This window comes from Pithys albifrons, chromosome 1 (assembly GCF_047495875.1).
Source record: "Pithys albifrons albifrons isolate INPA30051 chromosome 1, PitAlb_v1, whole genome shotgun sequence".
NCBI classification, from domain to species: Eukaryota; Metazoa; Chordata; class Aves; order Passeriformes; family Thamnophilidae; genus Pithys; species Pithys albifrons.
This window is the reverse complement of record NC_092458.1, coordinates 70,022,710-70,041,095: the sequence shown is the minus strand read 5'-3', so window position 1 is coordinate 70,041,095 and position 18,386 is coordinate 70,022,710. Positions and strand designations below refer to the sequence as shown.

General features: G+C 39.4%; 1 protein-coding gene across 1 annotated transcript in view; it reads left to right on the top strand.

The window, feature by feature from the left end:
* Positions 1 to 6,648: 6,648 nt before the first annotated feature.
* RNF17 (ring finger protein 17) overlaps positions 6,649 to 18,386 on the top strand; it is a 37,719-nt gene continuing 25,981 nt past the window's right edge. The window contains exons 1-11 of the mRNA XM_071568439.1: positions 6,649 to 6,720; positions 7,350 to 7,440; positions 8,111 to 8,169; positions 9,063 to 9,118; positions 10,251 to 10,350; positions 11,410 to 11,490; positions 12,866 to 12,963; positions 13,772 to 13,943; positions 15,367 to 15,443; positions 16,097 to 16,171; positions 17,325 to 17,416. Of these exons, the coding sequence (XP_071424540.1) occupies positions 6,649 to 6,720; positions 7,350 to 7,440; positions 8,111 to 8,169; positions 9,063 to 9,118; positions 10,251 to 10,350; positions 11,410 to 11,490; positions 12,866 to 12,963; positions 13,772 to 13,943; positions 15,367 to 15,443; positions 16,097 to 16,171; positions 17,325 to 17,416 (973 nt within the window). The remainder of the gene's footprint in view (positions 6,721 to 7,349; positions 7,441 to 8,110; positions 8,170 to 9,062; positions 9,119 to 10,250; positions 10,351 to 11,409; positions 11,491 to 12,865; positions 12,964 to 13,771; positions 13,944 to 15,366; positions 15,444 to 16,096; positions 16,172 to 17,324; positions 17,417 to 18,386) is intronic.

Sequence of the window (18,386 nt, the reverse complement as noted above, 5' to 3'; positions counted from 1 at the left end):
CCAAGTTTCTTGAAGATTTAAAGAACACAAGAGAAAGCTTGGTTTGCGTAGAGACAAAATTTCATTTTCAATGAGACTAACAGTGGCTGATCAGCAGAAAGATTTCAACATCTTTCATAACACTCCATACACACAAAAGTAATTGAAATACCCCCAAACCAACTTCAGTGCCCACACAGAGGCATCAGTCAGATCCCCACATGATGCAGCAATTCCACTATTTGATACTCATTTCTGTACTGGGGCCCAAATCTGTGCCTTGCTACAGATATACTGAGTTTCAGAGGTTGAAAGCTGAGTTCAGAAAAAGATTTTCTGCTTGTTTAAAAAGTCTTTATTTCCAGAGACCCCTATTTATGCTATGTGATCAAGGTGCACTGTAGTCTTTTTAACAGTAAATTAAAATTAGGAATACATACTTACACCTCGCTACCAGACCTGGAGAGATGGAGTTTCAACAGTCTCACTTTTTCAGGCTCCCAGATTCAGCAGCCAAGAACAAGGGACAAGGCAAACTCACAACTCAATGTCTGACTAGTACTTCCCTACTGAGTGTTAAAAAAGTACTGTGTTATGCTTACAGAAAAAAACTTGTAGGGGGAATTTTAACGGATGAAAGCTTGATTCAAGCATTAAAGATGTCTTATTAAAAATCACCATAACATTCTAGACTAAACACTCTTATCCCTATGAATTTTCATATCATATTTATACTATGAATATAATTGAAGACAGACTCAACAGATGTCCTACTCTGTGTCTAAGACAGAAAAACAGATTCTGTAGAGAAAAAAAGCAGTGTGAGTTCAGCACCAATGCCTTAGAAGTACCGAGGACCAAACTGTCCACCATTACATTTACAGATAGTTTGTTGGTTTTAACAAACAGGGTGGATGGGAAAAAATTATCTGGCATACCTTGCAAATAATTTCACTCATATAAAATCAGATAAATAATAGCTACTGAATATAAGCACCCCAATAACCACTACAAAATGGTTATTGGGCAGTGGTACTACTAAGCTTATGTAAGAACAGCCACTGACTGCACTGTTAAATGCAAAAGTTCTCAGTATGAGTAATAAGGGAACTGAATGGTTACTCAACAGCCACCTATACATCCAGCTCACTGTATGGCACCAGAAACACTAGTGGTAGCACCAGGAAAGGGTGAACACACACCTGGGATGAGAAAAAAGCAAGACCTACCCTTTCAGCAACAGCACAGGTTTAGATCAACTTTGACTGGTGATAAAATGTCATTTAGGCATAGTGATAAAAACAACGTAGTAACTGAAGATGAGTAAGAGGTAACCTTCTTTTTTTTTTTGAGTGACTGTTGCCAGATACTACAGCTGTAAAAATTAACTATTTAGAATGACAGAAAATCCACTGAAGAAAATACCAGCTGTATTGTTAGAGCAGAAATTTTGCATATTGGGTAATTCTAGAAATCACAAACTTGTACATCCTAGTTAACAAAAAACCTAATGATCTTGAAGTCTAATCTCTTTCATAGTGTAAGTAACCTAAATCTGTGATACATGTGAAAAATAATTATTCTGAGCCAGAAACTGTGAGTTGAGATTAAGTACATTTCCCTCAGCTATCAGTGGTCTCTCTTTTAGACCACCATAGTTTTGAAATTATTTGTCTAATGTGTAAACCTTCAGTTGTTAATGCTATGCAATTAATGAAAACATACTTCCAATACACCTGCACAACCCCTACCTACAAACTTTTCTGCGTTGTGGCATTGGCTCCAGACCCTTCTCCAGCTTCATCACCCTTCTCAGGAGACTCTCCAGCACCTCAATGCCCTTCTTGCAGTGAGTGGCCCAAAACTGAGCACAGCAGTCAAGGTGTGGCCTCACCAGTGCTGAGTGCAGGGAGACAATCACTGCTCTGGTCCTGCTGGCCACACTAATGCTGGTACAGGACAGGATGCCACTGGCCCTCGGCCACCTGGGCTCACTGCTGGCTCATGTCCAGCAGCTGCCGACCAGCACTCTCAGGTCCTTTTCCTACGGGCAGCTTTCCAGCCTCTCTTTCCCCAGCCTGTAGCACTGCACTATGACCTTATGTACGTTTTTAAACTGCATTTGACTATGACTTTAAAATATAACTGCGGTGCTCACAGCACAGCCACCAGCCTGCTCAGCAGTGCCCACCAAGGGCTGCGGGGCTCCCAGGGTTAGCCCATGCTGCCACCCCGTGGGCACTCACACCACACGCACACCCAGCATGGAACTGAGAAATACCAGCAGTGTGCTCTGCACAGCTGATGGCACAGGCACAGGCTGTTCCTTCCTTCCTGGAAGATTATTGTTGTCTTCTCAGAAACAATCAAACCGAGTTGCCGGGTTCGTCTTCAGATTTTCAGAGTGGTGTGAGCACAAAATTGAAGGGGTGCTGTGTACATTCTTTTATTCTCTCAGGTCTGGACTCACAGAGCTACAAAAACCCATAATGGATCATAGAATCATAGAATCGATTGGGTTGGAAAAGTCCTCCAAGATCACCAAGTGCAACCCTTGGTCCAACTCCAGTCCATTTATCAGATCATGGCACTCAGTACCACGTCCAAAATGCATGATATATAACACAACTTGTATGCCTATCTTTATAATTCCTTCATAAAGCCACAGAGAATGTGCAGCTATATTTTTACGAATTTTGACACAATTCATAAGCAGAAAATTATAACTTAAGCATTTGTTGCTATTGTTCACTTATGTATTAAATGGAGCTAAAGCTAAAATAATAAGCAAGGATGAGCTGTCATCCCACCAAAGAGCTAATTAGGCTTTTCATAGATAGTTAGGCTGCTTTTTAGACAACCATGTACACTGCTGGTTTAAAATTTCATTCAGATCTGTAACCAAGACAAACCTTCCTATCATTTCCCTTTCTGTGCCATCCCCACCCTACATTTTACCCCTCAGCTGTTACTCATTATGTTCTTAAGAAATTGTTTATGAGTTAAATTATAAGCAGGAATTGACATAGAATAAGGAAGATTAAGACAACATTTTGGGTGCACAAGCCTTTCCACATTGCTAGAGGAAGCAATTTCCAAAGCTAAATACATATTGAAAAAACACCTGTGATTTTAACTTTTTTACAAAAACTGGTTGGAGAGTCTGAGAGGAAAGATGACTGTTATTCACAGAACAAGGAGAATGAAGTTTAGCGCTTATGGGGCAGAGAGAGACAGTTAATTTGTCCCCTTCTGCAGGAAGTTATTTACAAGCTGAAGCAGTTTGAGGACAACATCTCAAAAATTCCAGCCCTCACAAACAGATCAGGCACATGCAAGTGCAGATAAAACCAATACAAACGTATCTGATTTGGGTGTTTTACCAAAAAGTATGTGAGGACCTATCTCCACAGATTTGCATCATTTTTAAACTTCTATTTTCTTCATGCTTTCTTCTCCATTATGCCTAAAATTCTCCTCCTGCCTTTTCAGCAGACGGGACTCTCCTCTTTTGGCTCTTTTCTCCACAGTTATTGTTTGCCTTGGCCACACCAACTGCAGTGCTCCCTGCTACTGAGAAAACCTTGAGCAGAGTTTATGTAACCTGCTGAACTCTATCTTATTATCCCAGCCTCATAAACACTCGCTTAGTACATTTAAAATTATAGGTGCAGGTTAGATCCCAGTGTTACCAGTGCAAAACATGGATGACTTGGATTTTGTTAGTAAAATTGACTCTTGGAAAGCTGGCTTAGTTCATGATTTGGCAAGGGTCTAAAAGTTGCAGTGTTGTCCCAAATGTAGGCTACTGCCTGACGTGCAGCACTGATTTACACACCGAGATGAGGTATCTCTGTTTCTTCAGTCCAGTCTGTGCAAAGCAGGGAGCTGGGTGCTAACCATCAAAAGGCTGCACTGCCACCATCAACACTTTACACCATTTATACAGTTCAGCAGACAAAGAGTTCATGGTTTATTGGCTACAAGGTACATAGCTGTCTTACTGATTGGCATTCTGCCTTCTACTGGTTAAGTGACTCTCTCTCTTCTCAGTCACTCTCTTCTTGAGTCAGTGGGTTTCATGAATCAGTGGGCCCTGAGTTGGGGTCCTAATGTCCCTCTGCTGAAATTACCTTTTTCCCAGTTGCAGCTGATTCCTGCACAGTTGCTAAGTGGGCTTTATTAGTCTCATCCTCATTTGGGGAGTTCTGCCAAGTGTCCTTGTGACTTGTGAATTCTGCATTCCCTGTGCCCACCCTTCCCAAGTTTTGGCAACCTCCCCATGGGTCTGAGATCATTGAAGTGTATCCAGCCCTCAACCTTAACAAGGCAATTCTACAAACAAGGAATTTATTTTTCTAACACCTGGGCATCAGCTGGGGAAAATCAATGTATTGCTAATTTTAAAACTTAACTGTTTTTTACTAGTGGTGATTAAACAGATAGCTAGAGAGTATTATGACAACCAAAAACAAGGAGTAAAATACTGCAAAAAAACATCTCTTACTTGCTGTGCAAGTAATGAAAATGCAGGTAGAATAAAGTAAGCTCAAATGGCTCCTAATCCAGTGTGCTGGTTTTGGCTGGAGTAGAGTTGATTTCCTTCACCAGTATGGCTGCTATGGGGCTGTTTCAGATTTGTGCTGAACAGAATGTTGATGGTATAGAAATGTTTTTGTTATGGTTGAGCAGTGGTTTGGCAGTTCAGGCTTTTTGTGCTGCCATGCTGGTAAGGAGACAGGGGAGGCTGGGAAGAGACACAGCCAGGATAGGTGACCCCAGGTGACCAAAGGGATATTCCAGACCAGATGACAGCGAGAGCAGTATGTAAAGCAGGGGGAAAGAAGTGTAGGGAATAATTTGACAGAGGGATTTGTTACAAGCAAGGGAAATGAAATGTTAATTTCGCTAATTTCACTAATTGATTGTTGTATCATTAATTGTTAAACCTTTCTTAATTAATATTCAAGTTAATAGATTTCTATTAAAGTTATGGGATTTGAGGGATTTTTACTGTGGGGTGTCAAGTGAGCAAGGCAAGTCGGAAGGGCTGTAAAGGTCGCAGAACCATTCAGGGGCTGCTGCTAGGGGAGGTTTGAAGGTGACAGGGACCGGTTGGGTGAGAGAGCATCATGACCAATCAGAGATGATTGCACAGTAAAAAATTGACCATAAAAAGAAGACCAATAGAGTGTCAAGAACCCGAGGTGGCAACATCCAATCCCAGTGACTGAAGACAAAAAAGGAAGAAAAAGGTTGGGCTACCCAGGGGACGTAGGGGCGTCAAGAGAGTATAAACCTAGTGAGCCACGGCTTCCTGGGTGGGGTCTCTCTAGCTACTGTTGCTGGTTGAGGTAATGTTCACGTGCAATTTATTGAATCTTTGCTTTGTTAATTTAATTCCATTCTGTCATCGGAAATAGGTTAAAAACCTGAGATTTTTCTCACAGAAGGATGAAGAAGGGGTCGTTTGGGGTGATGGCATGGGTCTTCCCCAGTAACCACTGCGTGTCATTGGGCCCTGCCCTCCTCAAAATAGCTGAACACCTGCCTGCTCATGAGAAGCACTGAATTAATTCCTTGCTTTGCCTTGCTTTGCTTGTGCGCGCGGCTTTGCTTTCCCTGTTATACTGCATCTCAGTGCATGAGCTTTCTGGCTTTTACTCTCCGGCTTCTCTACCCGATCTCGGTGTTGGGGGAGCGAGCGAGCAGCTGGGTGGCACTTGGCTGCTGGTTCGTTGCAGCACTACGTCCAGGGAGCGCGATCCCATCCCTAGGGCAGACGCCGCTCCCGGGCGCGGCGCGAAAGGGGTGGGGGTGGGTCCCGCCGTGTGCCCCTGACGCACCCGGCCGTGATTGGCTGAGGCGGCGCTGAAAAGCTCCGCGATTGGGCGGCAGTTTGGCGCGCAGCGACTCCGCGGGGCAGAGTGAGGGGTGGTGCTGCCGCCACTGCCTGTCCGCCCTCGGTGAGGGGAACTCGAATACGGCACGGCTTGTCCCGCCGAGCCCGGAGCGCCCCTGCCCGGCACACGCACCTGCGCTCAGATACACACGTGCGCTCCGGCACACACCTGCGGCAGCGGTGCGTGGGGCGCCGCGGGCGGGAGCAGGGAAGAGCACGTGTCATGGAGTAGCACTGCGAGAACAAACCCCCAGCCAAACAACAATAAAAAACCGCCCAAACAAGAGCCGAAAGGGTGGGGTGGGAGCGCGGGACGATGGGACAAAGTGGGTAGAGCGGGGAGGGTGTGGGGTAAAAGCGAATTTGGAAGGGGAGCCAAGGGGCCGCGTAGCATTGCTGAGAGAAGGGCGGTGGGTCAGCACACGGGGAGGATTGAGCAGGGCGTGATGCCACAGCGTGGACAGGCTGCAGTAAGGAGAGAGCATCTTGGGGAGAGGGCTGGATCGGGAAAGAGGTTTGAAAACCATCGGTGGGAAGATTGGGGTGGAGTGGTGGGGAGCGCAAATCGGGCGCTGCTTTGTCGCACTTCAAAGATTTGCTTTTCAAGGAAAAAGTAGGTGGGTGCCTTGTATGGTTTTTGTGTTCATTGCTTTCGTTTTGTACCTTGCAAAGTGATGTGAATTTGTAATGTTGGGTCGAGTGATGAACAAGGTTATGTTGTAGAGAATTGATAGCTTTTTTTTTCTCTCCTCCCAAAGTCAGACCCCATGAGTAAAAACAAAGGGATCTCCTTACTGGATGGCAGTAATAAGGAACTTAACAGAAAAAAAATGAAAGCTGTGAGGTATATAACTTTTTGAGATTAATGGCTTTAAAAGTTCTGAGTTTTATGATCAGGAAATAGAATTGAGGAAATATAGAAAATAATGCTTGTATTCTGCAGTGTTGCGAGTCCATTTTTATGTGTATTTGAGTAAAATACAGGGTTTGTGAACAGTTTTAGCATCATGGAAAGACATCTTAAATGTAACTTCTTGATACTGAGTTATTACGCTACTCCTATATGGCAGGGATCTGTATGTATTTTTTACAAGTAATTAAATCTCTGTTGATCTATTCAGTATGTTTTCAGTTTAACAACTATGAATGAGACTAAAATTGATTGTGTAACAACTCATTAATGCTAGTTCTACTTGCCTGGAATTCTGTATATGGAAAAGTTGTAGTACCGCGTTTATGTATGTTGAATTCAGTATGATCGTGCTGAAGTACATTTCAAGTTAACAGATGAGAACAAGTTTTTTGTTGTGTCAGGGTGGGGGGGTGTGGGTGTTTGCTTAACTGCACCTTCTTTGTAATGTCATTTGGCAAAAGTGGGCAAGCTTAGTTCTAAGAGAGCTGAAAGTCAGCATTCATTTCTCTCGTTGGTGTCCTTGATGATCTGAAACTTTCACTTTTACCTCTGAAGGCATCTCCTAAGCTGCTAGAAGAGGATTTTGCAGAACCAAATCAGAGAAACGGTGATTTGTGTGATATGTCAAAAGCTTTGAATATGAAAGGTGAGGCTTTTGGATCCTGTATTTCCAGCAGGTGTTTTTGTGTGCACACTTTTGTATTTTATATGGTCTGTTAAGGACAGTAGATGGGCTGGCACATTGGATTAGCACATTGTTTATTTAATGTGTTTCCAGTAGTTAGGAAGAAGATTCAATGCCTTTTGCTTCCTCTCCTACTGTTTTCTTGACAAAGCTATTGTTGAGTTTATTCTGAAAGAAACCTCATTTTTCTGGTGTTTTCTACATGAGTAGCTTTTTTCCAAGAGCTGCAAAAATGTATCAAATACATATTTATGAGTGCTTTGTGAAACAATTCTTTTGCCTGTATTTAAGGTACATTTTTTAAATGTGTGGTTTCTTTTGCCTTTTTGCATGTTAAGTGTTTATCTTGTCCTTAATGTAGTAGCAACATAATATAGCTAATGATGCAGATAATACCCTAATCATTACATGCAAGTCAGGCTTTATAATTCCCAGATAATTTCTGTATCTGTTTATAATTTCTATATGTTATATTCCCAGCTTTCGAATTCTGTCATTAAAAAAGTCAGTGTTCTAATTCTTCTTGACTTGATAAATACTGTCTAGAAGACTGCTCTGGTGATCGTGTGTTCCTGTTGTCTCATGGATTAAGGATGCCCTACAGGAGTGTTTTCTGTGCTTGCTTTTACAGCATTGTGTGGTGACGTGAAGGATGAAGATACTGATTTTTTTTGTTTCTCTTCTACGGAAGTAAGTTGATCTAAAGGTTCTGTTCCTTAGTCACTGTGGTGGTATTAGATAGTGATGTTAAAGGATCTTGGACGTTTTCACTGAGAGGAATTAAAGCAAGCGCAGTCCCCTCTGAACTAAGGGCCTGCACTTTATATGACTACCTACTTGCCCAGCATTTCTCATTGTGCACTGTTGCTGTGCAGTGCACGTGAGATGTCCAAAGCCTGGTTTTAGTCTCATTAATGCCTCATGTTGCCATCTCTGTTCCATCCTCTGATCTGTACACAGTGTACAAAAAAGAAGCTGATGTATATGTACATTTTGAGTTATGAAGACACCTCTCTTTCTGCATTTAAAAAAAATGTTCTGTGTGTGACTATTCTGTGTTATGACACGCTAACACCATTTTTTCCATAGAAATCTTTATTTTGGACAAGCACTAAGTGCTTTTTGTTTAAGTTTATGCTAAAGCTAAAGTGTGGCCAGATGTTTTTTTTGTCCTACAAAATTCAGATTTAGCATTTTGTTGCAAAATACAGGTAAGTCGAATCTGGCATTTCAGCCTTGCAATTAAACCTTGATGAAAAACTTAAGTTGTAGAGTCTTTTGGTAGTGCAATATAATGCAAATTTTGCATAATTAGGGGGAAAAATACTACGTGAAAACAGGAAACTGAGATTCCTTTTGCTAGGAGTGCTTTTTGATTATCACAAAGATGCACCAATGGCTACAGAACTTCTGCTTGGAAACTCTTTCCTTGGACTTCCCCTTGCACAATTCAACAGCAGTTTCTTTGAAGCTTGATCTAATTGATGTACTGCAGATGAAAACAGGTTTATAGAACACTTTCCTGGAACTTGGCTGTAACCCGGTATTTGAACTTGCTTTTTCCTTTTTGCCTCTGATTTTAGACCAGAACTTACATTCAATTTGATCTTTGTGGTGGCAACTCAGAAAGACCAGCAAGGTAAACCTTTTTCACATTCTTATGTGTCAGATCAGACTGGAGGAGGACTTGAGCAAGTAAGCATTTCCAGACATTTCTGTAGGGCTGACTTTTAATGTGTTTTTTAAACTTTACCCATGTGTTCTCAGTATGGTTGGCCTAGTACTGTGGGAACACATTGAGTAAATACGGTTTCATTGAGAGGCAACAAGAAACAAATTAGTTTGGCTTGAAAATGTGGGAAATCTTTAAGCACTGTGGTAAATACCTGGTAAGGGTTCAGAGATCTGCTGAAATGCCAGGCTGTGGTGGGAAGGGCTGTACCACTGAAGTGCTTCTTTTCCCCCATCTGCTGCTGATTAATGTTCATACAAAAAAGAACAGTCCCAGATAATTTGTTCAGATCTGCTACATAAGGGACATGTTCTGAAAGGAAGATGTAGGAAATTTGTCTTCCGAGTTTGGCACATGTAACATGCATTGCTAACCTTGCCCCAAGTGGAATAGAAACTAAAGGTTTCATGTATAGCTGTCCATTTCTGCAGCAGTATTTTCCAGATTCTCTTACAGTCTGTCAGAGTGAACAAACTGACCACAGGAAGAACAACTCAGTGCCTCCTTCCTGGAAAAAGCCTGGTTTATTTGGTTTTGTGAAGAGTCTTGTCAGCTGCTACAGAAAAGCAAGTCTAGGTGATCATACAACAGAATTTAATAGCCTTCCTAACAGGTTGCCAGTAGATGGTTTTGGTATCATGTCTCATGCATCCTAAAGGTTTTAACAGCATAATCAGTATCTGGAAAGATAATATTTGGGCAACAGATGAAAAATGAATCCTGGAATGTTAATAGTCATACATTTACTCTCACTGAGGATGAGAATCATCTACCAGCTACTAAGGTTTTGTTTATTAGGCCTTGCAAAAATTGTCAAATGAAAAAGTTACTTTTAAGAGCATTTTAGTAGAAAGGCATTTTTTGAAAAAAGAGGTATCTGCTGCCTATCACAGTGTGAATTTCACTGTTTCAAAAATATGTATATGTATGTATTTAGTGATAAATTTTGAACTACTTATGCATGTAAAGTATTTGTAGAAAGTTTGATATTTTATTTAAAATTCATAGGGTTTTTCCTTGGAAAATTTTTGTTTTGCAGGCCCTTCAGTCAGAATACTGAAAAGAAAAATGTTCATCACGTGTTTTCTTCAAATGGTGACCTGAGGGATGAACCAGCTCTAGCTCCAACAGCAGACATGGTGTGTTAACACGGGATTTCCTTATAGTCTCACTTACTGTTTTGGTTAATACTGAGCTTCTTAAAACATGAAACGCTGCAGCCTTAAAAGTTACATGCTGTTACTCCATCTTACTGTAGAACTGATGTGCAGCTGCAGTGTTAATAAAATACCTTGATAAAATGAGTGCAGCTCAAACTTCCAAACAAGATCACAGATGAAAAGTGTTCTATTCAGCTGGCTGTGAAACTGTGTATTTTGAATTTAGTTTTTCTTAAGACACCCCAGGCCTCACAGTATTTGGGTTTGGGACTTAATTAGGTTTTAGTTTTGAGATGGCTGCAAGGCTCATGCCCACATCATTATAGCAATAATTTGGTGTAAAAAGGTCGTTGGACAAATGGATCTTTCCTTAAACATTCTATTAAATTTCCTAACCTGAATGAGGTTTGTGAAGGTTTAGGCCAGGGGAACTAATGTGGATATTTTAAAGTGACAGAGTAAAATGGAAAGGAACGATACATCCAGTACCAGTCTTGGTTTTTTTCTGTGGAGATGGTCCTATACACTGATTTTGAAGGAATCATAACTTGGAAATGTCTGTTGTGGTTTCTTAAGTAGTTTTGTCATAGTCCATTAAAGTTTAGAATTTTTTTTTTCACATCAGCCTCATACTGGGAGCTTACTATGTTTTTTGTTTTCCCCAAGTGATAGTCCTAAATATTTTTTTTCTAAGCTGCAGTGTTCCCATTTTTCAATCTTCCCTATTTTCTTTCCTCTGTATTAGTAACTTTATTTTACTTTTCCTTCATGTATTCTTTTCATTTGATTTGTGTGTGTGTGTGTGTGTGTGCAAATAAATTGTGTGTATTTTAAAAAGAAATCTAGAATCTGTTCCAGAAATACCACACTGTAAATGTTCTCAGAGAAGTTCAGGTGAGCTAAGTATTTTGGGCTCGTTGGCCTCTATGGAGCTGCTTGGTCTTATGCACCTCAAGTGCCTCTCTCAGAGTGGCAAATGGTTATAGACCATCTTGTTTTTTAGTCGAACTTTGTGTTCATTGGCCAATCTTTTCTCAGGAGAACAGCAGTGGCCAGGATGTTGAGGAAGCTCTGTGCACAGCTGTCTGTAATCTCGGCCACTTCCGTGAAGCAGACAAGGTGGGTGAAAAATCAGTTAAGTAAATCACAAAGGAGTAAATCCTGTTCTTGATTGAAGGTATTTGTTATGAGTACTCGGCACATTAGTGTACCATTTAAATGTGCTCTTACTGCCTTTGTTTTGATATCTTTTGTCCTTCAACTTACTGTTTATGGTATTTTTGTGTATATATACAGCCTTAAATTCCAGGCTGTAGCCTGGAGGAATAGTTTGTAGAGGAGTATACAAGATAATTTAAAGTTAATAACTCAATACAAATACTTACCAGAATCATATGGAAGCTAGTCTTTAAATACTAAGTTTGTGTTTCCTTGGGTCAGGGGAGAGCTCAGCATTTGTTTTTGCGTTGGCAACTGTGTTAACTCTGTAGTTCTACTGTGCCTCTTTCTGGATTTAAAGGTGGAAAAGAAATTACATGGGGAACAGGAATAAAAAATTTAATGGACAGGATATGCAAAACCAGTCAAATAATACATTTTTATGCACTGTAAAACATAGGAAGAATCCCAAAATACCAAATAATGCTGTTAATAGGTTTTATTGAGTAACTTTTTTGAACTTCATCAATGAAAATTATTTTACTTTAACTCTTATTAAATGTGCTGTAGAAAATACTGCAGTTCTGTCTTGGCCATTTACCTACCTTTTATTTGTAAGAGACACAAGTTTAGAAGTATGTAGTGATTCAAAAGCTTAGTTCCAGTAAGCATGGGTTAAAGCCTCCCTTTCTAATTCTGTAGCAGTGGCCAGTCTGTTAAGCAGAGCTATGTTGAATTCCTATTTCATATACTAATGGCATCTTGTTAAAATGTACCATTTCAGTAGCTATAATAAAATGACTCATAGGTACAGCTGTGGTCTTGCAACAGCTTTTCAGCAAAGATCAAGAATTGTCAAAGCAGTGGCAGTGGTGCATTAATTAGATCTTTTCCCATAGTCTCTTCATTAAATGTAACTGTAGTGACAAAAATGACAGTAAGTTAGAGGGAAAATCTTTTTTTCTTTGTTTTTTTTCCCTTTATGCTCACAGTGAGTTTTATAACCCAGTAGAAATCTCAGTTGTCTGTGTATGGTGCCCTGTTTGAATATCAGGTAAGCAAAGTGAGACCGTTGGCCCAAGATCTGTTTGTTGCCTCATAGACCTAAAGGCTTCAGTTGAGTTTCCAAACAGTGCCAGCTGACTTGAATTTAAAGAAAACCAAGGGCTGTAATGAGTTGCAAGTGGTTTAAAGGTCGCTCTTTCTGTGGAGTGTTGATCAGTGTCTTATTGTTCATTGTTTCTGTTCCGAATTTTAAAAGAAGCAACTTCAGGAGAATAATAAAATAATGATTAAGAACTAATAAATGCATGTTTATTCCTACTGAACAAAATAGATACTGGAATACTTAGAGTCGAAAGTGAAGCATGAAAGAGATAAAGTCACAGACGCTGAAGATAGAAGTCTTGAACTTATTACTACCCTCCTCTCAAGGTACTAATCTAGTTTTATAGTATGCATGGATGAGCTGTTTTTATCAAGAAACTGTTTCTAATTCAGGTAAGAGTTCTAAACAAAATTTTAGTCTCTCACAGCATTATTTCATAATACCTGTCTTTAATTTTTGTGCAGTGTTTTTGCCCTTTCATTGTGATATCTTGGAGCTGCTTTGCATGGTTGGAAAACAGTAGTTTATGCAGCCTCTGCCCTTAAAAAATAAGAAAAATTAGTCCCAGTGTTAATTTTCTTCAAAAGCTGAATTTTGAGGGTTTTTTTTAATCCTTTCATTAATGAATAATCAATTCAACAAGAGGAATAACTTTTTTTTACAATTAGCTTTCTGAAAATTTTCAAGCTGATAGAAGCCTGAGGATGCTTTATTACTTCCTTTTGAAAAACAGTATCTTCAGGTATAAGGGAAAGAGAGATGTCAAAGCTTAGGTTTCCAGAAGAGCCTCTGAGAAGGGGATCTGGTGTGTTAATAGATTGAATTATAAATCCAATTGTCTAGTTTTCAGTTGAATGTGTTTGGAAATATCAGGAGGTTTAAATGGAAGAGTGCTTCTAACATTTGATTAAAAAGATGCTTCACAAAATTAACTTTGCAGTGTGAGCTCTTAACTTTGTTGTTCTGATTATCAAGTGCATTTCCCTTGCTTCTACTTTCCACTGTTTGGGGAAGATGATCTTGTGTGTGAGATGTATCCACTTTGCATTGTGGTATGACTGGTAGTTGTGTGTTTGTTTGAATCTGTGCAGCTGAGTGCATATTAAATTCTGAAAAATAGTGTTTTTAATACAGGAAGAGGAAATTCTTTGCTGACTTGATGGAAAACATCAACAACTACAGTGCTAGCATTGCAAAAGCTAAAGAAGTCATTGAACAGAAGAAAAAGCACTTGACTGGTGCCATTAGGACTGCAAAGGAATTAAAATTCTCACATTCTCTAAGAAACCAGTGTGATCTCGCTCAGGTAGTTGCATTCTTGCACTGTGAAATAATTTATTTTTAATAATTTATTTTTAAGGAATACATTCAAAATTGAAAGTTTGTGTGATGCTGGTTTGCTGACTTCAATACTGACACTTTGGCAGTATTGTATTCTTATCCCACCTCTACGCAGACACACAGAGTTTGTATTTGGTCTTGGTCACAAATTAGTCTGGTGACAGATACGAAGCAAAAATAATGGTTCTTGTCTTAAAGAGTTTGCTGTCTGAAAGAGCAGATGGAGCAGGGGAAAAAGGAAAACTGATGCATTACTGTTCAGTGAAATGGTGGTGTTTTCATCACTTCAGAAGTCTCTGAAGCCTTTTTTCATTCCAGAGTGCTCGAACCTTCTCACGGAAGTACTCCAGAATTAATAGCCACAGCCCCCCTGATCCTCCTGGTCTCAGGCCTTTACTTTAATTTTTCCTCCTCACCTGCTGTTCATAGAAACCCTTGCTACATGCCATGCTGTATCAGACCAAAGGTCCATCCTCTGAAGTCTCCTGTCTCTGACAATAGAGAGGAAAAGATGCTTGCAGGAAGCATCGAAGAAACTGGGCACTTAGGAACTTATAGGAAGTTGAAGGTTAAAGATTTCGGAATCACTAGAATACATCAGGATCATTACACTGAATAAACCTTATCTCGTTCTGTCATAAGCTCATGTAATACCTCCTTGAATAATGTCTTAAAGCTTGTGGCAGTGTGCATGGCTGTGTATATGTGCATTATACTATATGTATGCATTCTTATGTAATGGCAGTGAGATCCGTATTTTACTATTTGAAATGAGGTGTATATAAAATAGCTCCCTCTATTCTTTCAAAGTGTGCCACCCAGTTATTTCATTTGGAGCCTTTATATCCCTGGTGTTGAGAAAAAGAATTAATAATTGGTCTTGTCATTCTTTGCAGAAGTGTGCTTTTCAGAGTCATGCTCCCTGCATCCATTCATCACTTTCCATATGAACAAACTGAGTCTCATCTGACCCAGAAAAGAAATCTAATTCCTCCTTTTTTTCCTTGAATCCATCCTTTTTGCTTTTGTGTCATTTGCTTCCATCTTACCCAGTTTGATTTTTGGGTTTGTGTTTTTTTGGGGAACTGGCAGCCACCACCATCTTCCCTAGGGCTGTTTTCTTACTTAGAAGTCACTTTCTTCCTGTTAAAACAAAAAGAATATCTGATTTCTACTTCTTTTTACATGCTGACATTACAGAATACCAGCCATTAGGTCGTAGCAAGGTAAGCAGATCAATTTGAGAACTGGCTATTGGCTAAACTCTTGAGTTTTCTTCCATAAAAGTAAAAGTGTTATGCTCTGGCTTTGTCATGTTGTAGATAACAGGAGTCTGTGTAATCTGTTCTCTCTGTAATGGTAGTTAAAATTGTATTTGTTAATTTCAGGTTATTTATGACTTAAAGTTGCCAATTGAGGCTGAGCTTTCAAAAGTGAAGAATTTGAAGGGGAAAATACTTAAAAGGTAAATTGTGCCACTCCAGAATAATACCAGAGATGAAAAAATCACAACTAGGAAGTGCATAGAAGTTGAGGATCATTCTGTAGACATTAAAGGTTGTTGTAGAACAAATAATGGGTATATTCCTGAAGGGGCAGTGGGAGGCAAGAACAGATGGCTGTTCAATACTGTTTACACTTCAGTTTTCATAAACTGTTAGTTTTTAAAACTGGACAGCAAAGCTAAGGATTTAATTGAAATTGTTTACAGTTCTCTCAGCCTAAATGTAGAAGTACTTAGAAGATTTTGCCACTTTTCATTGGTAAAGAAAGTAATTATTAGTGTAATAAACAGAAACATACATTTTGGACTTTAGTTATACTTTAGTTCTTCAGGAATAAAATTCTTTCTCTGTGCAGAATAATTTATTTAACTAAACTATGTGTGAAAACTGAGTTGCAGTACTCTGTGCATGAGGGAGAAAGCAAAAGATAAGAATTTTGAAGTATAAATATGAAGATAAATGAGCAGCCAAATCTGTTGTTTTATAGGAGTGGAAGAAATAAACTGGAGTATGTAATTAATCTCTTACTGTGCTGAAAAATACCATAGATCTGAAACTGTCAGAGTGATTTAGGTATTCATGTCACCTGTGATACTTGTTCTCTCTTCTTGAGCTTGTTCCTGAACAGTTACAAGGTTACATCTTCACTAGAAGATTTGGGCAAGATTAAACAGGGAATGACACTGAAGTAAGTTATTTTTCTTATAAAAGAGGATAGGTACAGTAACTTACCTGTTTTTCTAATGGTCAGGTATTTATTGGAGATGAAATTAAAAAAATTATATATGCTTACAGAATTCTAAGAGTATATTGAATCAAAGTGAAACTTCAGATGCTTGAGTCAGTTAGTCCAATTAGTGTTTCAGTCCTTTGGTTTTACCGGTGTTTCACCAATGTGTATTTTGCTATACTGTTCAAGTCATCCACATTTTTTTATGCTGTGTGCTTTTTTCAACTTTGCTTGGCATTTAATGATGCAATCATAGAACCACTTAGGTTGGAAAAGACCTTTAGCATCATTGAGTCCAATGATGTAAACTTAACACTGCCAAGGCAACTGTTAAACCATGTCCCTGAGTGTCATGTCTTCATGTTTATAATACATGTAATACAGATGTTTATCCCTTCAGCATATGAAAATTATTTCAGGTAAGTGTAAATAAATCTCTGAAATGAACAGCAGATAGTGAAATTCTGGTATTTTCAATTCACAGTCTAAATACGGATTGCATCAAATGCCAAAAGAAATTACTTAAGATTAACAAAAAAATAAAACTCCTACTTTTAAAATTGTAATTGTTTTTATTTTATTATTTCCCTTTATTTTTCCCCCCATGGTCTTTGACAAAAACTTGAGAAAATGGACTGGAGTTGCTGTGAGGGCTGTTGTAGATAAAAGTGATTATGTTAGGAAAGGGTTATTGCATCCTATAATTGAAAATTCTACAAATTACGATAAAGACTATCTGTTAGTACAAAAGCATCTGTCATGCCTTTTGTTTTTAACATGAACCATCTTACTACATTATTAACATTTTTTTCTAATAGTTTGTCCTTGTGGTCTCTGATCATCTAAGCAGGGGTAGCTCTTGCACTTGAACTGTGCCCAGGAATATGTGCTCTGTCTGTACAAGTTCTTTTTCAGTTTCAGAAACATGTCACTGATTTTTTTTGCCTTGGTATTCAAAAACTTAGCACAGTTTATTCTTAGCAGCTCTTAGGAGGTTTTTTCTTAACATAGTGATAAGTTCTTAATAAAACCTCTGCTTTGACTTGTGCTTTTCTGGAAACAGACTGAATTACATTAATTTGTCTCTAAATAAAATTTTCCCCAAATACAGTGAAGATAATGGACAAGACATGTTTGTCCTTGATGACCAAGAAGAAATGCCTGATGTGATAATAGAAGAAATACTTGAAGATGACTTGGAAGGCAAGTTTCCTAATACCTGATGCTTTCAATGTTCCATTGTCAAGCCTGATGTTATTTTCATGTCATTTGTGTTTGGAGTTAGTTTGCTCCTACCAGTTCTTTAATGATTGTTTCAGTTCCTATGAGCTAGCATCGGGGTTTTTATCCCTCTGTTTAGCTTAGTGAAGACTTTCTCACAGGTATCCAGTTTTTCCATGATGATTCTTTTTGACCTGTGGTTGTTGCAGTCCCTTTCAGAGTTTCTGATACTGGCTCCTGGAGAATTCTTTTCCATCAGTTGCCTCAGCTTTCCGAATCTTTTCACAGGCTGTTGTCCTGTGATACCTGGGAATAATAGATAGGTTCCTCAGCTTGTCTGTTTTTCCCTGGACTGTACTAGTTAGAGTATAGCGAACAGGTCCATGGAGGGATCCTTCCCCCCTGTTGCTCTAGGGAGACTGAATCTGAAGTACTTGTTCCAGTGTTGGACCCTGCAGTACTGACAGCTGCTGTCATACTGCAGCAAGTCCAGCAGATCCTACCATGCTGCTGTCCAGGAGCCACTCAGAGTCTTAAAGGTCTTGTCCAGCCTTAATGATTTTATGATTCTACACTTATGACAAGGTAGCTGACTCATCGCATCATTGGAAATAGTGACCAGGGTTGATCCACAGGAGTTCGTGCACCTATAGGTCAAGTCTTTGAGCCATTCAGACTTTTTATCCAGATATCATCTTACCCACTGGAAATGTGCAGTGCATCTGTTCTGGACACTGCATTTTCTAAACTGGGAAGCACAGTCCTACTTACCTCCTCAGTGTTTCAGGTGCCATAATCTTTACAGTCCTTTGACTGGGATCTGTAGAGTTCAGAGATGGGGGCAGAGGTGACAGTGATTGAGTGATTGCAACATAAACCCAGTTGTAAATCTGACAATATCTGCTGGAGTCACTTGTAGGGTGTTTGATAATTTGTTTTATGCCTTACTCAG